The 24,052-nt window shown below is 44.6% G+C and overlaps 1 protein-coding gene and 1 long non-coding RNA gene across 4 annotated transcripts in view; one reads left to right on the top strand and one right to left on the bottom strand.

Moving 5' to 3' along the window:
• The window catches only part of LOC120986628, a 163,517-nt gene that overhangs the window by 71,695 nt on the left and 67,770 nt on the right, over nt 1–24,052 (bottom strand). For 2 of the 3 annotated variants that reach the window (XM_040415292.1, XM_040415294.1), the window contains 4 exons: nt 19,465–19,755; nt 13,504–13,797; nt 12,233–12,538; nt 9,698–9,985 (listed from right to left, as the gene is read on the bottom strand). In XM_040415292.1, the coding sequence (XP_040271226.1) occupies nt 9,698–9,985; nt 12,233–12,538; nt 13,504–13,797; nt 19,465–19,755 (1,179 nt within the window). The remainder of the gene's footprint in view (nt 1–9,697; nt 9,986–12,232; nt 12,539–13,503; nt 13,798–19,464; nt 19,756–24,052) is intronic. The other variant, XM_040415295.1, reaches the window with a different exon arrangement.
• On the top strand, nt 1,831–19,036 carry LOC120986629. The gene is made up of 3 exons (XR_005775711.1): nt 1,831–1,841; nt 8,638–8,640; nt 18,905–19,036. It is a non-coding gene; the product is annotated as an uncharacterized LOC120986629 (long non-coding RNA).

The raw sequence follows: 24,052 nt of genomic DNA, 5'->3' as shown, positions 1-24,052 counted from the left end.
TCGCGAACCGTTCGTTTGCGGCGGACCCTATTGACTTTAGTGGCAGGCAAACCTGATAAACCTTCAGGTCATATTTGCAGCCACCAAATAATTACTAGAAGTGCACAAATAGTCCCACAACATGGACAGTGACATACCAGAGGGGAATCAATGGCAAAAATTACCACAAAAAATATGTATTTTAATCAGGGGACATTTTTGTGGGTCTTAAAAGGCTCAAAAATGTGCCCTGCTGGAGCCTAGAAAGATTTTATTTTACACCACGGGAGTACAGAATCCAAAAATTAGGCATTCAACTGACAGAAAAGAACAAGTGATTATGTTGCTTGAGGTACATTAGGCGGTCACTGGATAACAATTTTACTGTAGGCCAGTGGAGTACAGGCCCCAAAAATTAGGCAATCACAGGACAGAAAAGTTCAAGTGATTATATGGCTGGAGGTACATTAGGTGGTCAATGGATATCAATTTTACTGCAGGCAAGTGGACTACAGGCCCCAAAAAATATTACTTCACAGGACAGAAAAAATCAAGTGATTATGTGGCTGCGCTGAACGTCCTTTCGGACAGGACACTCAACGAGTGGCAAGCCAAGAGTTTCATGGCAAATTGTGCCAGCTCTGGCCACAGGTCAAGCCTGCACACCCAGTAGTCCAGGGGTTCCTCTCTTCTCAGAGCGTCCACATCGGCCGTTAACCCAATGTAGTCAGACACCTGTCGGTCTAGGCGTTTCCTGAGGCTGGATCCGGAAGGCGGCTGTCGATGGGTTGGCTGCAAGAATGATCTCATATCCGAAATGACCAACACATCTTCAAACCACCCTCTTCTTGCAGGCGCGGTAGGATTGGTACCCACACCTGTTTTGCTTTGGGTGGAAATTCCTCTGCCAGCTCCCGCAACAGCATAATGCATCATCTCTCGCAGCAAGGCCTGGAAATGCTGCATTCTGACAGCCCTCTGTGATGCTGGTAACATGTCCGCCATGCGTGTGAGGACATGGGGCAAGGAACTCTGGGAAGGTGAGATGACCCATAATGCCATGCATGCAGCCAATCAACAGCCAGCCCTGTGATGTCACAGCCCTATAAATACGGCGGCCATCTTAGATTCTACCATTCACCAGAGTACTTTGTGTAGGGAGAGACATGTATGCAGGTGCTAGGGAGAGTGAAAGAAAACCTAATTGTTAAAAAAAAATAAAAAACGTAAAAAGGAGATTTACTAGTGCAGGGAAAGGATAGTGAGGAATCGTTTCGCTATGGAGAGTCATATGAAAAGCCTTATATATACGCAGGTCACTTTTGTTGTTATTTATGCTAAAATCATTTAGTGGTCTATTTCAGTCGACTATGAGAAAAATAAACGCATTTCACGTTAACTTGTATTTGTGCTAAAAATGTTTAGTGGCCTATTTGTGTCCAAAAAGAAAAATATATTCTGGGCTTTTAGGGGTGTTTTAATTTGCTTTTAATTTATTTAGTTCAGCTAAAGGTATGTCAGACAGAGAAGTGCCAGGCCATGCACAGAGGAGTGGCAGAGGCATAAATATTTCTGGCGCAGGCAGAGGTCACAGCAGATAAAGGGGGCGTGACAGCAGGAGTCGCAACGAGAGGCTTGAACTCCCGGTGTAATCTAGCGGTCTTGTCTTGACCAGTAACCCAGCGGTTCTTGATTGGTTAACTCAGTCATCCACTTCATCCCAAGTGACATCAGACACCCCCAGCCAACAGTCGGTGGGTTTGTCAGACACAACCATTAGTTGGCATGGCCTGGGAGCAGGCCCTGTGTCCTCACCTGTCCTCAACCTGCCTATGTCCTTTGCTGTTCCTTCAGCCAGAGTAGTTATGTATGCTGTGGGCTCAACTCCACTATACAGCGAGGACGAGCTACTAGAGGACAGTCAGCAGCTACTGGCCAGCCAAGATCTGGAGGAGACATCTGCCACTTCCTCCGCTAAGTTAGTGATGAGGAGAGTGGCAGTGGAGGTGGTGTTGAGAGCGGTCAGGCTCCTGAAGGGGCTTCATCATGATCGGGAGAAGAGGGTGGCAGCTGGCCCGTGAGGCAGCGGCTGATCCAGCAAGGTTATAGCATGGCTGGGAGTCAGCAGGGTGGCAGCAGTGGGAGGTTGGCAGCCAAATGTGCCTGGGGTAGACCACCCGCTGAGCAGCAGCCTACCTGCCCGCAAAGGAGTGGTGCACGGGTCCACAAAAGCCGCAGCACTAGCAGTCAGTCAGTGCGGAGTGTTGGAGGTAAAATCAGCTACTTGGCGGTGTGGCAGTTTTTTGTCAAGGTGCTGTAGGAGGTAAACATGGCCATATGTCGAATATGTGGGCAGAAGGTGAAGCGTGTCCAGGGTGCCAATGTTAGAACCACGGCCCTGTGTCAACATATGCAGCATCACCATAAAGTGGCCTGGGACAACCATGGCTCCGATATGGTGGCCCAGCCTGCCGCAGCAACTGCTGCATCACCCAGTGGCACGCACCCCATTGCAGGCAGTTAAGGCTCCGCCACCTCAGCTGAAGGGAGCTGTCTGTCATTGCCATCTTTTGATGGTCCTGATACTCCTTCTCCTCCTACTCCTCGTCAGTCATTCCATCAGCAATTGATCACTGAAGCTATTGCCAAGAGACAACAGTATGTGTGCACTCATTTAACGGCGCAGAAGCTGAATGTGCTCTTGGCCAAGTTGCTGGTGCTGCAGGTCCTCCCTTTGCAAGTGGTGGACTCTGCACCTTTCAGAGAAATGATGGCTTGTGCCGAACCGAGGTGGAGAGTGTCAAACCGTCATTTATTTTCCCAACAGGCAGTACCAGCCCTGCACAAATATATACAACAGAAGGTGGCCCAGTCCTTGAGCCTGTCGGTGTCTGCCAGAGTGCACGGTAGCGCCGACGTGTGGAGCTGTAACTACGGTCAGAGACAATACATGTCCTTTACCGCCCACTGGTTGAATGTGGTTGCAGCACAGCCACACCAGTAACTTGGCCAGGTGACATTGCTTCCACCTACACGTTCTCATGCCGCTGGTCCTGCGACAACGTCCGCCTCTGCCTCCTAATCTTCCACCATGTCTTCAGCCTCCACTGCAGGGACAACTCACAGTGCCCTCCAACATACCACATGTGCAGGGCACGGAGGTGTCATGCTGTTCTGCACCTGGTTTGGCTGGGTGAACGGAGTCACACAGGGGAGGAACTGCTCCATGTCCTTAATCAAGAAATCAAATCCTGGTTTTCTCCACGACAACTGAAAATTGGAACCATGGTGAACGACAACAGGAAGAATATAGTGTTGTTGCTGCGTCAAAGAAGTCTGAGCCATGCTCCCTGCATGGCACATGTGTTCAATCTGGTTGTTAAGAGGTTCCTGAAGTTTTCCACCCATCTGCAAGAGATCCTAAAAATGGCCAGGAAACTTTGCATGCACTTCAGCCACTCGTACACTGCAAAGCACACCCTCCTTGAGCTGCAGTGGCAGAACAGAATCCCCCAACATAGGCTGATATGCGACGTTTCCACCCGTTGAAATTCCACCCTCCATATGTTGGACCGACTATATGAACAGAGAAAGGCCATCAACGATTTCTTGATAATCCAAGTGAATAGGAGTACTACCCTGTGTAACTGCGATGTCAGCCAGTGGCAGCCTATGTGTGACACCTGCTGTTTGCTCAGGCCCTTTGAGGAGGCCACGTTATTTGTCAGTTGCCAGGACTACGGGATGAACGCCGTCATTCCACTGCTTCATGTCCTGGAACAGATACTGGTAACAATGGCTGGTCGGGACTAGAGACGTGGCGCCTAGATCTCACTGCCACATGAGCCCTGTCGGGGCTGAACTGGAAGAGGAGGAGAAGGGGGAGGAGGACTGGAGAGGAGGAGCAACCAGAAGATCAAGAAGGAGATGAGGAAGACGAGACAGAGGACCCAGACACACCGTGGCAGTGTGCAGTTGAGATGGAGGCAGGGAGTCCATCCAAGTCACTTGCACAAATGGCCCGTTGCATGCTCACTTGCTTGCATAGTGACAGCCGAATTGTCACCATTCGGCAGAGGGGTGACTTCTGGCTCTCCACCATGTTGGACCCTCGCTACTGGTCCAAAATGGGGGCCTTTTTTACACCCCCTGAGAGGGAGGACAAACTTAATTACTACAGAGACATCCCATGTAGTCAGTTGGCCACTGCCTATCTGCACCATCGTCCATCCTCTCGCAGGTCTGACCGGGGTGGGGGGCCTCTGCGCTCACGTTCCACTGCCATGGCTGGTGGGGAGGGGAGGGGTGGCAGGAGCAGTAGCAGCTCCATCAGCAGCAGCCTGAGACTAGAGTTGATGATGAGCAGCTTTTTTCAACCGCATAGTGAAGTAACTACTCACCAGCAACAGGTAGACCTAGAGCAGGACCTGAACCAGCAGGTGGTGGCATACTTTGATAGCACCCTGCAAGCCATCATTGAAGATCCGCTGGACTACTGGGCAGCCAAACTGGATTTGTGGCCACAACTGGCTGAGTTTGCCCTGGAAAAGCTGTCCTGCCCGGCCAGTAGTGTGGCATCAGAGCGGGTGATTAGCGTGCCGGGGGCCATAGTTACCCCAAGAAGAACTCGCCTGTCCACCCAAACTGTGGAGAGACTTACTTTTGTCAAGATGAATCAGGCGTGGATCAACCAGGATTTCCACCCACCAATGCCTGATGCAGAAGATTAGATCCTCCATCTCCACACTGTCACCTTGCCACTCTGTGGCCTCCTGATGCTGCCATGTCCACACTATACACAACACCAAACAGCACTAAAGGCTCCTAGTAAAATAGTTGCTGTGAGTCACAAAGCTTATATATTCACCCCAAAGATACACAACACAGCAAGTATAAAGTACATATTGAATATTTTATTGTTCAAAAATACATAATAGTCTAAAAAAAAACAGCTTAGCATACACAGGAAAGATACAACACAGGAATGCAAGCATAATGTCATGGGTGAACACATGAGACCTCGCTATGTCCCAAAATAGTAGACAGAAAGGTAGGAAAACCTAGCCACAAGAAATAAAGTGCTTATTGCATAAGAACAAACAGTACATCTGGGAGGAATAAATTCATAGTATACAGACCAGTGCAGTCCTGACCTCGACATGCGTTTCGCCGTCGCTTCCTCAGGAGGAAAGAAAACCTGTCCGTCTGAGGAAGCGATGGCAAAACGCGCGTCTGGGTCAGGACTGCACTGGTCTGTATACTATTATTTTTTTCCTCCCAGATGTGCTTGTCCTTATGCACTAAGCACTTCTACCTTTCTGTCTACTATTTTGGGACATAGGGAGGTTTCATGTGTTCACCCATGACCCATAGACTATTATGTATTTATGAACAATAAAATAATCTATTTGTACTTTATACTTGCTGTGTTGTGTATCTTTGGGGTGAATACATGTCCACACTATGTCACCTTGTCACTCTGTGGCTTCCTGATGCTGCCATCTCCACACTATGTCACCTTGCCACCCTGTGCTATCATGCTGCTGCCATGTCCACACTATGTCAGTGTGCCACTCTGTGGCCTCCTGATGCTGCCATGTCCACACTATGTCAGTGTGCCACTCTGTGGCCTCCTGATGCTGTCATGTGCACACTATGTCACCGTGCCACTCTGTGGCCTCCTGATGCTGCCATCTCCACACTAAGTCACCTTGCCAATCTGTGGCTTCCTCATGCTGCTGCCACCTCCACACTCTGTCATTGTGCCACTCTGTGGCCTCCTGATCCTGCCGCCACCTCCAGACCCTGTCATTGTGCCACTTGGTGGTCTCCTCATGCTGCTTTCACCTCACCACTATGTCATAGGGCCAATCTGTGGACTTCTCATGCTGTTACCACCCTCCCCACTCTATGAAGGGGTCACTATTGTCCTTGTTTGGCCTTCTTGAAATCACCATTTATTTGACCTTTCTTCTGATCTGTCAGAAGGAGAGAAACATAAGACGCACAATGGATCCTGTTTGTGTAGCAGCTGTAAGGCCTGTATGGTCCCATCAGAATTGGCTTCTGATTTGGTAGCCAAGAGCACAGAAGACATGCAAATATTCCATTCACGTGTCATTTCTGTTTTAGATTCACTCCTTTTCTTTGGCATTAGGAATACTGATGGATTACTGAGCAAATGCTGACTGAGTGAAGGCAGATACTCCCCAGACAAGATCCATTTTTTGTGGGTTATTTTTGTGGGTTCCTCTGAACGACGGTTCTTAGGAAGGGCAAAATAATCAGTGACGTCAACACAAACTTACTGCTGACACCCTCTCCACTCTGTCGGGGGCTCTACTTGTATAAGTGTTTAATAGAACAGGAGTGCGCTTCTTCTTTGCGTTAACACCGACCTGTAAGGCTGAGTTCATACTTGAGTTATTTTGTCGGTTTTGTCCCCGTGACTGCCCAAATAAGTGAAGTGTGCAGTGATTCTAAGAGCGACGCCTGTCATCTGCATGTCATACTGATTCACAGTATTGTTTCACTACCACAGCAGACTCCGTATGCGTGTTACTGCAAGGCACAGTGTTCTACACCACTATAAAGGCTCTCAGCAGCCCGGAAATAGCTGTTTTTTTTATTGCGATTCACTGCAAATAAATTCACAACGTGTTTTTGAAAATTCGACGAACTGGCCGAATCAAATATTTCAGAAATTCGCTAATCTATTTATTACTTCTCTAAAGTTTGTCATATACATGGCTTCAGTTTCTCTGGTCAGACTGCTATTCCGGCTTCTCACTGAATTCCTCTAGATGGATGCTTTGTCAGCTCGATCTGTAGTCCTTATGGGGGAGATTTATCAAACTGGTGTAAAGTAGAACTGACTTAGTTGCTTCCACCTTTCATTTTCCAAAGGAGCAATGAAAATGAAAGGAGGAATCTGATTGGTTGCTATGGTCACTTAAGCCAGTACTTTACACCAGTTTGATAAATCTCCGCCCACCTTTGACGCTTTCGCGATCTCGGCAATACCGATTACCGAAGAAATCGCGAATGCATCCTGTTTTAAAATTACAGAATCACAAGAGCCCTCTCATTTACACAAAGAGTTAAAAATCTCTCAACCCAGAAGTTAATTCAATCCTAGATTCTTCCTGGCCCTAGGAGAAACTCCTGCCAGGCTAAGTATCCATCAATCTGATATTATCTTGACAAAACCCCATAAAAGTGCCCTCTCTCTAGTCTGAGCAGCCCCAGCATAGCAGGGGTCTTAACACCCTTAAACCTGGTCAGAAACTTCAAGAAAATGACAGATCCTTATCACGCAGCTGGTTGGTACAAGAAGGGAGATGACCTTTAAAGTCACCTCCAATCCATAGATTGCATATTTTTTCCCATATTTTCTTCATGTTTCATGGGTTAGGAAAATACGGAATGAACAATCTCTTCAGAAATGGTTGAGGTTATTCTAACACACCTTCCAGGAAATCCTCACACAAATCGGAGATTCTTGCTTCGAGATATAAAGGTTCTCAGACACACGGTATTGTCTTCCGGTCATATTTGGTATCAGATGATTCGTAAAGTTCTACTCATTGTAAATATGAATTCTATTTTTTTATTTGACTTACGGGTACAGAGAAACTGGCAAAGCATGGATTCTGTCAGATTTTCTCTCTCTGGGGCAAGAACTGCCCCCTGTTCCAATTACCCAAAGCTGGACTTGTGCATGTCATAGTCACTCCCAGCTCCAGAGTGGGTAAAACACAGTGACCCACTCAGGTCCTGGTCCTTGATCTACCATCTAAGGTCGAATAACATCATGACGGTCCGCTGGACATTTTGGAATATTCCTTGCAAAGACTTTCTTTTACTGGACTCTACTACGGTAATTCTGAACTTACAGACATTCTATTCCCTTTCATCTCTTACTTATTTCTATCCAACCAATCTGTTCGACTGGCAGTTTTAATGTATATTTATGTGTGTAGTTTTTATAATAAAACTAACGCTTTAATCGTTCCAGTTTTTCCCTAGTTACCTGATTATATGGTCTATGCTAAGAACTCTGTCCTCAAAGGAGACATACTACCGCATTGTCTTATTTTTACACATTGTTGATTGGTTAGCTAGGTTGCAAATAACCGTTTTTCCCTTTAGGAATAGCTAACCGGGTTCTCTTCGCCCCGATTCAATAAGAAGAGTGGTGGCAGCAAATTAACCACTTCAGCTCCCCTAGCTTAAACACCCTTAATGACCAGACCACTTTTTACAATTCTGGACTACACTAATTTCACTGTTTATTGCTCGGTCATGCAACTTACCACCCAAATGAATTTTACCTCCTTTTCTTCTCACTAATAGAGCTTTCATTTGGTGGTATTTCATTGCTGCTGACATTTTTACTTTTTTTGTTATTAATCGAAATTTACTTTCAGTTGTAAAATTTTTCAAAAAAAAACGACATCTATATATAAATTTTTCTCTAAATTTATTGTTCTACATGTCTTTGAGAAAAAAAAAATGTTTGGGTAAAAAAAAAAAAATGGTTTGGGTAAAAGTTATAGCGTTTACAAACTATGGTACAAAAATGTGAATTTCCGCTTTTTGGAGCAGCTCTGACTTTCTGAGCACCTGTCATGTTTCCTGAGGTTCTACAATGCCCAGACAGTAGAAAAACCCCACAAATGACCCCATTTCGGAAAGTAGACACCCTAAGGTATTCACTGATGGGCATAGTGAGTTCATAGAACTTTTTATTTTTTGTCACAAGTTAGCGGAAAATTATGATTTTTTATTTTTTTATTTTTTTTCCTTACAAAGTCTCATATTCCACTAACTTGTGACAAAAAATAAAAACTTCCATGAACTCACTATGCCCATCACAAAATACCTTGGGGTGTCTTTCCAAAATGGGGTCACTTGTGGGGTAGTTATACTGCCCTGGCATTTTAGGGGCCCTAATGTGTGAGAAGTAGTTTGAAATCAAAATGTGTAAAAAATGCCCTGTGAAATCCTAAAGGTGCTCTTTGAAATGTGGGCCCCTTTGCCCACCTAGGCTGCAAAAAAGTGTCACGCATGTGGTATCGCCGTACTCAGGAGAAGTTGGGCAATGTGTTTTGGGGTGTCATTTTACATATACCCGTGCTGGGTGAGATAAATATCTCGGTCAAGTTATGGATAAACATCAGACTGGCTTGATCCCAAACTAAGGAGCATAAAGGTGACCCCTGAAAACCCTAAGAGCTCACCCTGACTGCTAAGCACATACAAGGGTCTCAGAGGTAGACGATTGCATGCCCTCGTACCTAGACTGTGTGACACCTGAAAACCCTATAATAGTGAGGGGACACGACCACCGGCTCCCTGCAGTTAATACGGAGGGAGTCAGGGTCACCTAGAATCAAGCCAGCAAAGAAACACAATACAAGAAAGGACTTATCTTAACAAGCAGTAACAGAAGTCTCCAGCAGTGATCACTTCAATCCAGGAAGTAGTATAAACCGCAAAGTGAGGCAGTATGGGAGAGAATATAAAGGGAGGCAATTAGTGTGAATAGGTGACAGCTGGGAGAAGGAAAGGAGATGACAAAGTGAAACCAAAACAAAGAACATCATGCAAGAGGTACAGAAGAACGTCTGCCAGATCTTCTCAGAGAGCTGGCGGTGACAATAATTTAGCATACAGAGGAGTAGACCCCGTGGACATGGATCATATTTACACTTACCAGGTTCCTTTAATTTGGAAAAACCTTCCAGCATTGTCAAATCTTCAATGAGGCTGGGATTGTGCTTGTACAAAATTTGAATAAGCTCCTTCTTATTATCATCATCCCAGTGTCTGATGATGTCATACAGACGTCTCATCATGGTCTTTGGATCTGATATATACGTTATATAAATTTGCTCATATTTATTCAGCAGACCTTCACGATACACATCCCCTATAACTGGGAGCACATTTTGTATTCGTTCAATCAGATCCTCTTTGTGTTTGTCTATGAAATTATCTCCAGCTGTAGAGAGAGGAATACAAGGATCATACTGTGAGTGAGGATCACTGCTTTGCCTGAAGCCATTGTGGGGCATATGACCGTTGGGACCATTACCATGACTGGTTGTATAGTTGGCCATATATGCCTTCATAGAGAAGTGTACTGACATTGAGTAAACATTACCGTGGCCACACATTTATATGTGATACCAGGGATATAGATGATTTATATCTCTAACATCATATGGTGTCAAAGTCTAATTCCAGACTTAGGGTTCATTGACATGACTGTTTTCTGTCCACATTCGATCCACATTTTTTTAGGGTTGGATGTGGACCCATTCAATGGGGCCACAAAAGATGCAGTCAGCACATAGGGTGCTGTCCACATATGCTCCATTGTGCATTTTGTGGACCTCGTTTGCATGAGACCTAAAGTTGACCATTCAGTCACTGGTCAGTGACTGGAAATCCTCTACTAGACCAAGCCTAATCCTGTGCTGGTCATGACAAAATGATAACTAAACATGGCTGCCATGAGCAATCCAATAGTTTCTTCCACTTCAACTGTCTCTACTGGTGACCACAAATACTACAGAGTAACATAGTACATAACATAGTACATAACATAGTACATAACATAGTACATAACATATTACATAACATATTACATAAGGCCGAAAAAAGACATTTGTCCATCCAGTTCGGCCTGTTATCCTGCAAGTTGATCCAGAGGAAGGCAAAAAAAACCCTGTGAGGTAGAAGCCAATTTTCCCAACTTTAGGGGAATAAAAAATTCCTTCCCGACTCCAATCAGGCAATCAGAATAACTCCCTGGATCAACGACCCCTCTCTAGTAGCTATAGCCTGTAATATTATTACGCTCCAGAAATACATCCAGGCCCCTCTTGAATTCCTTTATTGTACTCACCATCACCACCTCCTCAGGCAGAAAGTTCCATAGTCTCACTGCTCTTACCATAAAGAATCCTTTTCTACGTGGTCCACAAAAAAGTAACCCACCTCCAATATCTTCAAATCAAACTGAATAATAAATCTGTCTTAATTGTCCATAGCAACCAATCAGAGCTCAGCTTTCAGTTCCTACAGGGCTCTGAAAAAATGAAAGCTGAGCTCTGATTGCTATGAACAACTAAGATATATATACTATTAGGCAGTTTGATTTGAAGATACTGTAGACAGGCTTCTTTTTTGTGGGCCACCCCGTATATCTATTGCATGTATAGTGTGCAACTGATTGAGGAGGTCAGCCATGACAGCAGTTTTGTACCTATGACACCGGCTGACCTGTTACATGTGCACTTGGCAGCTGAAGGCATCTGTGTTGGTCCCATGTTCATATGTGCCCGCATTGCTTACAGAAGTTGTAATATATGCAAATGAGCCTCTAGGAGCAAGGAGACGTTGCCATTACTCCTAGAGGCTCAGCTCTCTCTGCACCTGCTGCTCCCTCTGTTCTTTGGTTAACAGGGCCAGACGTGATCACACTTACACTGCCTGGACCTGCCAATCAAAGTACAGAGGGCGCAGCAGTTAGAGAGGGAGCCAAGCCTCCAGGTGTAATGGTAACATAGTATATAAGGCTGAAAAAAGACATCTGTCCATCCAGTTCGGCCTGTCATCCTGCAAGTTGATCCAGAGAAAGGCAAAAAAAAAAGTGACGTAGAAGCCAATTTTCCCCACTTTAGGGGAATAAAGAATTCCTTCCCGACTCCAATCAGGCATCAGAATAACTCCCTGGATCAACGACCCCTCTCTAGTAGCTATAGCCTGTAATATTATTACACTCCAGAAATACATCCAGGCCCCTCTTGAATTCCTTTATTGTACTCACCATCACCACCTCCTCAGGCAGAGAGCTCCATAGTCTCACTGCTCTTACCGTAACACCCCTGTTGCTCCTAGATGCTCATTTGCATATATTAAAACTTCATATTCCTCACTAATGTGGGCACATATGGACATTGGAATAACACAGATGTCTTCAGCTGCCAAGTGCACATGGAACAGGTCAGCCAGCGTCATGGGGACAAATCTGCTGACAGATGTGGTTTAAAATTAATAAGTTGATAAAATGGCAGCAGGGTGCAAATTCTGAAGACTACTGATAGATTTGATATTGGACTTGCATTTAAAGTCAATTTTCTGACAAATGTCTGCAGCTTAATTCTCTCACTGGAAAACAAATAAAAGCTGCAAAATAAAATAATAATTTTCCTGATCTCCTTTATGGGTTTATGAGTCTTACCTCGTGACATGTGGTAAGATTTTGCCGATTTTGATGTCTCATCTGTTTTTTCTAAATCACTGATGGCGGTGTAGTTGTATCTCCAGAGAGAATTGTAGAACTGATCCTTCATTGTGTCTGACTGATGGCAGAGAATATCACATAGACGTCTCATCTTTTCTACAGGAGTGGTCATCGCTTGTAGATCTTCATACTGTTCTCCAGTCAGCAGATGATTGGATTGAAGATCATCTAAAACTGGGTTCACTTCCTTTATATTATAAATCAGATCATACCTGTGTCTGTTCACAAAGTGATCTTTATCTACTGAAGAAGACACATTGATAATTGTAATAATACTGTCCAACCCTTGCTACATAATTAATGTTAAGGAGTTATCTCCAATGAGTGGACACAGAACGACAGAAAGTAACATCAAGTGGAAAATACAAAAGAACCAAAATATTGGCAATTACAAAACTAGAGGGAAAGGGGTAAAGAATTTACAACATGAAGGGTCATTCCCATCTTAGCTATTCATGGTTCTTTTTATTACTATTGTTGTTAACTGGAATTGGACTCTAAAGGCTCTTTTCCATGGGCTGCCAATTGGGCCATTATTGGAGAGTAACTAGAAGTGCTTGTTCCCAACAAGTGCCCAGTAGAGTGCACCGATGTGTAAGAATCAATTTGTCTCACCAAGCAGGGTTTTATATCTGTGACAAGGTATCCCAGAAGCTGAGGACACTCACCGTGCCGCTTGATTGACAGGATCAGATATATTGGTTGACCCTGAAAATCTTATGCATTTGTCACTGCTCTGGGTAGCGTCCCAAATGCAGAGGCTTTGCTTCCGCTACAGGAGCAGCAACTGTTTGTGGGCCACTACCCAAAGTTTAGAGGTGCACAAGCAGTTGCTGCTGAGATGTCTGAGCCAGTCAATCAAGCTTTGGGACAAGCATCCTTAGCATCGGGGACACCCGGTCACAGATGCAGAACCCCAACTGATGAGACAAATCAATTCTTACAAATTGATTCACTCATCTCTAGTGCCCAGTGTAAAGGTGCCACCAATCTTCTGATGAATGATTGTGTCTTTTGACCAGCACCCAAAGTCTTCTTTTCTGGCCATCAGATCCTTCCGGGTAAACAGGACTTTTCTCTACAGAAACAAAGAATCTATATGATGAAGAAAAGTTTTTTGCTTTACAGATCATACAGAGAGTTCATTACCCCTTGGTTATATCTAAAGACAATCAGATATAAAATATCACATAATGTTCTAGACTTACACCTGATCTTTAACAGATCCATTCTCCTTATATTGTCCTCTGCTTCCATGTCTTTGAAAAGTGCTCTGTTGTGTTTTCGGAGAACTATGAAAGCATCATCCTTTCCAGTATCCTCCCAATATCTGATAATATCACACAGATCTGTCATCTTCTCCTCTGATGTTCTCTTTTCCAGTAGATCATTGTACTGTTCCTGAGTCAGTAGACCTTGGTTCCGAAGATCATGCAGAACTGGATCTACATCCGATATCCTTTTAATAAGAACTGATTGGTGAATGTCTATGAATCTACAGCCTGTAGAGTAGGATAGAATTGAAGAAGAAGGATACAAGATCATTACATGCCTGGGGATGTTCTCCATGTTTTTATATGCAACATTGATTGCCCGCCGCACTCTCCATTGATGTAGTGATGATTTATTTTGTATAACATAGCGCCAAATACAGCAACATTTTGACTCTCCTGAGTCCCTCAAGTATTTGGTGCTGTATTATACTAAATGAATCATCATTACATCATTGGATGGTGCTGCGGGCCATCAGTACTAGTGATGGCCTTGTGGTTCGCTGCGAACTTTGCTCGTTCGCGATTCGCCGAACATGCGAACATATGGTGATATTCGCGCCCGCCATATTCTTTTACATTGTGAAGAATTTTGACCCATGACACATCCATCAGGTGGTACAGGACAGCCAATGGAGACTTTTCAGCACATGGACATACCCCCTACCTTATAAATAAACCTGATCTGGCCGCCATTTTACATTCAGTCTTTTGTCAGTGTAGGGAGAGGTTGCTGTGTGGAGCAGGGACAGGCTGTTAGGGACACAAAACGCTAGCTAATAGGGCCACAAAAGTCCTTTTCAGGTGTGCTATCGATAGGTGTGACTTACTGAGGGGTGTAATATACTTATAATCAGTGGCGTAGCTATAGGTGTCGCAGCGGTCGCAATTGCCCCCTCCAGAAAAGACAGAGAGTAAAGCCCTATTTAACTATACCTGCATGGCACGGGCTGCGGGCCGCTTCACATAGGGGGCGGAGCCTGGCAGAGCCGTGCGTGCAGGAGAGGGAGTGGTTCTGCTCCCTGCGGCCGCGGCAGAGTTGTACTGGCCGGAAGAGGGCGAGTGAGCACTGCAGTGAGGTGAGAGCAGTGTATAGGCGTATACCTGCATATGTCGCCCTTAGGCTACCATTGTAAAAAAAGAACTGTACAGGAACAGCACCGTCCACTGCACTATATAATACTGCCCAAAAAAACCACTGCAGCACATCCTGGGGGGAGGACGCAGTGGACGCTCTCATGGCCTCCGCTTGACTTATGCCCTTTGCAAACACAGTGTAAAGCAGCCTAATGTTTGGCTGTACTGACTGATGCAGTCGGCCTCCTGGATTTCGGCCACTGTTCCGGGAGGGCAGAGGCATATCTACTGTCTGTGTCCTGAGGATGCAGCAGGGACAGCCGAATAGTGAAGCAGAGAGCCATCAGCTTCTGTGCGCTCCCCAGCAGCAGGGGCCAGGGAGTGACGTCAAACAGCACAGGCCGGGGTAGGGAAGATCTTGAAAGGGGGGCAGTGGCGTAGGGATCGCCATAGCAATGGCTATGGGGCCCTACACCACTGGGGTCCCGGGCTGCCGGCTGAGGATTTAAAATAAATAAATTTGAGTGGCTGTTACTCTGCAGCAATATACTTACATGCACTGTGGCCGCCTGGCGCTCCTCCTTCTTGTAACTCATCACAGGTCTGTGCGGCGCATTGCTATAAGCATAAGCAATGCGGCTCACAGACCTGTGAGTTACAAGAAGGAGCGCCAGGTGGCCACAGCGCATGTAAGTATATTGCTGCAGAGTAACTGACCGTGGCAGACAGGACTTCGGTAGCGTCCTGGCTGCCATGGTAACCGATCGGAGCCCCAGCATTACACTGCTGGGACTCCGATCGGAACTGCCGCTGCCACCAATGACCGAAGAAATGATTTGGTCTGCAATTCCGTTCCGCAAAATGCAGAACGAAATTGCGGACGTGTGAATGGACCCTTATACACAGACATTTAGATTCATACATTTCCTACACTGGCACAAATGCGTTGCCAGTGACCAACTGTCTGTGCTCAGTCTCAGTAACCTTCGCAAGTGCATGAGGAGCTGCGGATGTGGCAGCAAGGTACGAGAGGTATGTGGGTGTGGAAGATTCGGGAGGGGGGGGCCCATAAATTTTATTTGCTATGGGGCCCAGTCATTTCTAGCTGGGGCTGCTTATAATATACACTGCTCAAAAAAATAAAGGGAACACTTAAACAACACAATGTAACTCCAAGTCAATCACACTTCTGTGAAATCAAACTGTCCACTTAGGAAGCAACACTGAGTGACAATCAATTTCACATGCTGTTGTGCAAATGGAATAGACAACAGGTGGAAATTATAGGCAATTAGCAAGACACCCCCAATAAAGAAGTGGTTCTGCAGGTGGTAATCACAGACCACTTCTCAGTTCCTATGCTTCCTGGCTGATGTTTTCGTCACTTTTGAATGCTGGCGGTGCTTTCACTCTAGTGGTAGCATGAGACGGAGTCTACAACCCACACAAGTGGCTCAGGTAGTGCAGCTTATCCAGGATGGCACATCAATGCGAGCTGTGGCAAGAAGGTTTGCTGTGTCTGTCAGCGTAGTGTCCAGAGCATGGAGGCGCTACCAGGAGACAGGCCAGTACATCAGGAGACGTGGAGGAGGCCGTAGGAGGGCAACAACCCAGCAGCAGGACCTCTACCTCCGCCTTTGTGCAAGGAGGAACAGGAGGAGCACTGCCAGAGCCCTGCAAAATGACCTCCAGCAGGCCACAAATGTGCATGTGTCTGCTCAAACGGTCAGAAACATACTCAATGAGGGTGATATGAGGGCCCGACATCCACAGGTGGGGGTTGTGCTTACAGCCCAACACCGTGAAGGACGTTTGGCATTTGCCAGAGAACACAAAGATTGGCAAATTCGCCACTGGCGCCCTGTGCTCTTCACAGATGAAAGCAGGTTCACACTGAGCACATGACAGATGTGACAGAGTCTGGAGACGCCGTGGAGAACGTTCTGCTGCCTGCAATATCCTCCAGCATGACCGGTTTGGCATTGGGTCAGTAATGGTGTGGGGTGGCATTTCTTTGGAGGGCCGTACAGCCCTCCATGTGCTCGACAGAGGTAGCCTGACTGCCATTAGGTACCGAGATGAGATCCTCAGACCCCTTGTGAGACCATATGCTGGTGCGGTTGGCCCTGGGTTCCTCCTCATGCAAGACAATGCTAGACCTCATGTGGCTGGAGTGTGTCAGCAGTTCCTGCAAGACGAAGGCATTGATGCTATGGACTGGCCCGCCCATTCCCCAGACCTGAATCCAATTGAGCACATGTGGGACATCATGTCTCGCTCTATCCACCAACGTCACGTTGCACCACAGACTGTCCAGGAGTTGGCAGATGCTTTAGTCCAGGTCTGGGAGGAGATCCCTCAGGAGACCGTCCACCACCTCATCAGGAGCATGCACAGGCGTTGTAGGGAGGTCATACAGGCACGTGGAGGCCACACACACTACTGAGCCTCATTTTGACTTGTTTTAAGGACATTACATCAAAGTTGGATCAGCCTATAGTGTGTTTTTCCACTTTAATTTTGAGTGTGACTCCAAATCCAGACCTCCACGGGTTAAAAAATTTGATTTCCATTTTTTTTTTGTGTGTGATTTTGTTGTCAGCACATTCAACTATGTAAAGAACAAAGTATTTCAGAAGAATATTTAATTAATTCAGATCTAGGATGTGTTATTTTTGTGTTCCCTTTATTTTTTTGAGCAGTGTACTTTCTAACATAGAAAGCATATTATAGAGGATTTGTATTGTGCAGCAGTGGTGGTGACTGGTGAGCAGTTCTGCAGCGATACTACAGCTACACAGAGTGACAAACCCAATTAGAAAAAATAATTATAACTGATATACCAGTCGCCCCCCAAAACAACTGATAGAAGCGGGGTGTTATATACCAATAATATACTTTCTATATAGTGTATTTGGGTAGTGCAGCATTTGTTTGCGGTTTTGCTGTGTTCCCTCTGCTACACACTGTGACAAATGGTATTGGAAAAAATAATTATAACTGGTGTGCGCATGCGCGTACGCGAAAATTATATTGCCGATATTTCACATTGAAAAAAAATAATTAATGGAGATCGCAAATTCGAATAATACATCTGGGATGTCACTGTCCATGTTGTGGGACTATTTGTGCACTTCTAGTAATTATTTCTTGGCTGCAAATATGAGCTGAAGGTTTTTCAGGTTCGCCTGCCATTAAAATGAATGGGACCCGCCGCGAACTTGCGGTTCGCGAACATTTGATCGCGTTCGCGAACCGTACCAGCAGATGTTTGTCCATCACTTATCAGTACAGCAAGTCAGGGGGGATTCAGAAGTCAGGATCTAACACTGTGTGCACCTAGGAATCTAGAAGTATATATCTATGGCTGTGGAAATATTAAACACACATAGTTCAAAGAAATGTCACCACAAACATTGCATTATTCCCAAAGTAAATTGTCAATACCAGTTTGCAGTGTAATTGTAGAAATGGATAGACGTTTAATTGCTCCTCTGTCTTTTAAATTACAGAAAACACACTTGCAATTTTGCTAGTACTGTTCAATAATCTGTGTCTAACAAACCCGCGACTTCTCATTCATAGGAAACCCATTACTTTTCTTTTATAGAAATTAGTGGAAGAGTGCAAAATGAAAGACATAGGACTCATCCTCTCAGAGTCATAATGTGAGTAGCAGAAGTAGCAGCTACAGCCATCTGGGTAGTAGGGGTAGTAGTGGCAGTTAGTAGGGGGTAGTAGTGGTAGGTAGTAGTAGAAGTTATTAGGTAGTAGTAGTAGTAGTAGTAGTAGTAGTAGGCACCTCCCTGGCTTCTGAAAGGTGCAACTTTGTTATTGGGGACAAAGATGAGATTGTGGAAAGTCTGACACCATAGCTTGGAGCCAGGGGTCACAGCATTCCTCCTCATTATCATCCTTCCAGGCCCATTTCAGAGATTTTTATTTTTTTTATATATGCAAATGAACCTCTAGGACCAAAGGAGGTGTTGCTGTTACTCCTAGAGGCTTAGCTCTCTCTGCAACTGCCACACCCTCTGCACTTTTATTGACAGGACCAGGTGTGATCACAGCTACACTGCCTAGCAGGGGCTTAGCTAAATTATAGGCCCTGGTGCAGTTCAGCTGGGGCCCCCTTCCCTCAGTGCTTTGTGGCCAGGGGCAGGGAAGCCCGTTGCCTTTGTGCTTCCTGAGGCAAACATTGAAACAACACCCCCCCATCACCATGCCAAATGCTTGACTTAACCCCTTCCCCCCATCAGAGGTGTAAATTGACCAGCATGCACTTTCTATAATACCGGTGACTTCTTATGTGGCACAAGGGTTTTTGGGCCTCCTCAGACTCCTGGGCCCGGTAGCAACTGCTGCCTCTGCACCTCTTATAGCTACGCCCTTGGTGCCTAGTTCTGTCAATTAAAGTGCAGAGGCCCCAGCAGTAGCAGAGAGATCAGAGCCTCTAGGAGTAATGGTAACGCCCCTGTTGCTCCTAGAGGCTCATTTGCATATGTTAAAACATCACTTTTCTCAGCAATGTGGGGACATATGAACAGGTCTGCCAGTGTCATAGGTACAGATCTGCTGACAGATGCCCTTTAAACATGAATTTTCAGTCACAATTTAAAATTAATATCCAACCACAGTTTGTCTTTGGCACAGTGGGGTGTAGGAGTGGATTGAGAATTTGGTACATAAGCTTTGCCCCTAGCATTTCCCCTGAATGATTCTCCCTTTCTTGCTTTACATTTGCTGAAGAGAATTCATCAGTCACTTTTTTATATCTAAAGACAACCAGATGTAAAGTGTCACACAATGTTCTAGACATACCCCCGTGATGTAAAATTCTTATCTTCATTGCTTGTGCTTCCAAGTGTTTGATTAATTCTTTACTGTATTTCCTGAGAAGTGTATATGCCGTAAACTTCCCAGTGTTCTCCCAGTGACTGATGATATCACACAGAGCTTCCATCTTCTCCCGGGATGTTTTCTTTTCCATCACATCATTGTACTGTTCCTCAGTCAGTAGATCATGGTCCCAGAGACCACGTAGAACTGGATCTACATCTGTTATCCTGCTAATAAGATCTGATCGATGATGACCTATAAAATTTACCCTGTCTGTACAAAGAGGGAAGAAATGAAGAAAGACAGGATCATTAGATGTATGGGATGTTTTTCATGTTTTATATTATATTTCACCGTAGGATTATTATTTTTTTTATTCTCACTGGTTTAGCCGAGGGTAAAGTAAACTCCCCTGCACCCCCACTGCCAGTGTTGTAGATTTCCAATGTCAGTCAGAAAATCCAGAGAAAATGTATATTTTGCAGCATTTTTCTTAAGGTCTGGCCTTAGACTTTACACTTTCCAAAGCAAAGTGTAGATTCTGTTGCAAAATCTGGGAAAAGCTCCATGACAAAACCCACCGTAGAACATTCAGACTTTGCTGCAAATTTCTGGGGCTCGCCCTCAGCTTGTCCCTATGGAAAGGAATGAGTCAAGCTCTTGGTGTCTACATATATACAGTATATACTCACATATACAATATAGAGTACATACACAACATATACACACATACATATAGCATATACACACACACACACATGTATAGAGTGACTCAGTAGTTAGCACTGGTGCTTTGTAGCGCTGGGGTCCTGGGTTTGAATCTGACCAAGGACAACATCTGCATTGAGTTCGTATGTTCTGCATTGAGTTCGTATGTTCTCCCCGTGTTTGTATGGGTTTACTCTCGCACTCCAAAGAAATTCAGTACTAATAGGAAACGTAGATTGTGAGCTCCACTGGGGACAGGGAGTGATGATAATGTCTGTATAGTGCTGCAGAATGTGTCAACGCTATGTATACAGCATACACAAATGTGCGGATCACCATAGCTGAAAATGAAAAAGCAAACAATGCAACAGCAACCTGGAAGCACAGAACATATAAACTAATGCCATCCTAACTAAAAAAAAACTAAAAATACTGGTGCTAATGCTGTAAAAATGTGAGTTTCTTGGCAAATATACAGTACAGACCAAAAGTTTGGACACACCTTCTCATTCAAAGAGTTTTCTTTATTTTCATGACTATGAAGGCATCAAAACTATGGATTAACACATGTGGAATTATATACGTAACAAACAAGTGTGAAACAACTGAAAATATGTCATATTCTAGGTTCTTCAAAGTAGCCACCTTTTGCTTTGATTACTGCTTTGCACACTCTTGGCATTCTCTTGATGAGCTTCAAGAGGTAGTCCCCTGAAATGGTCTTCCAACAGTCTTGAAGGAGTTCCCAGAGATGCTTAGCACTTGTTGGCCCTTTTGCCTTCACTCTGCGGTCCAGCTCACCCCAAACCATCTCGATTGGGTTCAGGTCCGGTGACCGTGGAGGCCAGGTCATCTGGCGCAGCACCCCATCACTCTCCTTCATGGTCAAATAGCCCTTACTTTCAAAGTTTTCCCAATTTTTCGGCTGACTGACTGACCTTCATTTCTTAAAGTAATGATGGCCACTCGTTTTTCTTTACTTAGCTGCTTTTTTCTTGCCATAATACAAATTCTAACAGTCTATTCAGTAGGACTATCAGCTGTGTATCCACCTGACTTCTCCTCAACGCAACTGATGGTCCCAACCCCATTTATAAGGCAAGAAATCCCACTTATTAAACCTGACAGGGCACACCTATGAAGTGAAAACCATTTCAGGGGTCTACCTCTTGAAGCTCATCAAGAGAATGCCAAGAGTGTGCAAAGCAGTAATCAAAGCAAAAGGTGGCTACTTTGAAGAACCTAGAATATGACATATTTTCTGTTGTTTCACACTTGTTTGTTATGTATATAATTCCACATGTGTTAATTCATAGTTTTGATGCCTTCAGTGTGAATCTACAATTTTCATAGTCATGAAAATAAAGAAAACTCTTTGAATGAGAAGGTGTGTCCAAACTTTTGGTCTGTACTGTATATGATCAAAATCATTTGTGCCCATCCACTACACTAAGGTGACCTCTTTTGGACGGGAACCTAAGCTAAATGCTACCTCTGCCAACTGGCCGCCAATAAATTTAGAGACAACATTTGGGTCATGCACTCCTGACTAAAACATCTCTTTCACGCGTTGATGAATGCACTATAAAGCTTAATGCTGCTCTTCCTATATTCATTGGAGGCCAGTTGGCACCAGCATAGGTAGGATACAGAGTGGGCTCAGTACATATGAGGAACCTGCCTTCCCTAAATTTATTGGGAGCCAGCTGGAAAAAAAAGATGTAGCATTTAGTGCAAGTTCCCGTCCTAAAAAGTTCACCTTACTGTAGTTGAGGGATATTTTGCATAAAATGTATTTGCCAAGAACCTCACATATAAATCAAAAGTATAGCATTAGTACTGGTATATGTTTTATAGTGAGTATGGCATGAGTTTATATAATTTTGAGTTTCCAGAGTGCTGTTTAATACGGCATATACAAACATACAGAGAGCATACACAGACCCACCATCATTTACTATTTTTCATTACTTACTGTACATCAGGATATTCTGATGCACAGAATGTTTGTTACTGTAGGTAATGCACTGTGTGTAGACACGGGGTCAGTGGGTGCTCTCGTTATCTGGCTTGCCTATCTTCATAAAGACCGTGCAGGGCCAGGGCTCATACCACAGAATGCCCGTGCTCCTTTCCCGTGGGTGGAACACTACTCAGACAACACAGGGTGAGGGTACAACAGCATATAGTACAGTCCCAGCAAGGACACAGGATGGACCAGGTGACAGCGATTTACCCTTCCACTGGCTCATCAGGGATTAAACCTTTGCACCTTCAGTAAGGGGGAGGACCCAGGCCCAAGTACCCTGGTCAGTAGCATCCCACTTTGGGCAGGCACCCACCAAGTGGAGGTAGCGTCAAACTTAGGGAGCTGGCAGTGTACAGCGAGGCATGTGGCCAGGTGACCCAATCGTCCCAACCTTGACCCTCACACCAAATCTTTAGGCTCGAGGTTGGGCAGAAGAGCAGTTCTAAAGTCCACCAGATGGAACTGTAGTCCCTAGTCTGATGTCCTGTAGAATAGCCGCCGATGACTGGGTCAGCCGCCATTTCAGTGCATTGGCCCCCATAGGACTGGTGGGAGATCATCATTGCTGTTCCATCATTGGTTGTAAGTTCATTCTGACAGCATAGTGTCATTCCGATTACACAGCTTTTCCACTTCAGCCAGAGAGGCTGCACAGCTCCTAATACACAGCATGGGGGTAATGCAATCCACAGGTGATGTAATTAGCAGGTCATTTCCCATACATCTGCTGGCTTGTTAGTCAGACCAAAAGGCATTGCATAATTTATTCAAGTTGCTGTGGAAGTCAGACAGCTATAGGAAAGACACATCAAAAAATAGGTCAGGTCCTTGACTGCCTCCCCAAAAGGATGGGCAAAGAAACAGTATACCTGGCGCAAATTAAGAACAATCCACCCCACAAGTCGCCAGGTGTTATCATCAGTGATGATGGTGTCGTCACACACTGTGCCATTCAGTTACATACACACCAAACATTGCTAACCTAATCAGCAGAAAGTAGTAATCACAATTTCTTTATCACACCCCAAAATGAATTTAAACCGTAGAACAGCCACATAAATGAGTTTTCAGACACAAACTCTAGGGTAAATATAGAACTCAAAACATAATAAATTACAAACACAATACAAATTACACCCAGTATACAGGACAGGAGAAGTGGTACTGTGCAGTGTCCATATATACAGAATAAGAGCAGATACTGAGGAACTCTTTTTTAATTTTATATAAAAATACAAAAACGTTGCCATAAAATTTTCCAAACAAGTTATAAAGTATATACACTTACCCTACTGGCCCAGCTACATGCATACTATCTCATTCATACCTACTAAAAAAAAAAAAAAAAAAAAAGGGAGAAAATGAAACCTAGCCTAACGTAAACATCCGATCCGGCTGAGCCCCGACTATATACAAATTTATACAAATGAATCAGAACAGAAACTAAATAACAACTTCTTACAATAAAAAATAATAAACATAAAATAATCATAACAGAAATATCAAATAACTATAATAATTTTTTTTTTTTTTATATTTTTAAATTTTTTTTTTATTTTTTTTACACACATATATGAGAAAACAAACCTATACTAACCCTACCAATCTATCCCATCACCTTCACCCAGGGCCAACCTCCGCCTCCTCCACCACCCACACCCAGCCCCTCGCCTCATGTCCTCCTATGTCCGCATAGTCCAGGGCTGGATGCAGGCCTCCCCACACAAAAATATGAACCTCCCCACCCCATCCCACCCAACCTAACTACACCCCACTTACCCTATCATACAATATATACATCTTATAACAACCATATCAATCTATACAAACCAA

This window comes from Bufo bufo, chromosome 1 (genome assembly GCF_905171765.1).
Source record: "Bufo bufo chromosome 1, aBufBuf1.1, whole genome shotgun sequence".
NCBI classification, from domain to species: Eukaryota; Metazoa; Chordata; class Amphibia; order Anura; family Bufonidae; genus Bufo; species Bufo bufo.
The sequence above is the reverse complement of the archived record's forward strand: the minus strand, read 5'-3'. Positions and strand labels throughout refer to the sequence as shown.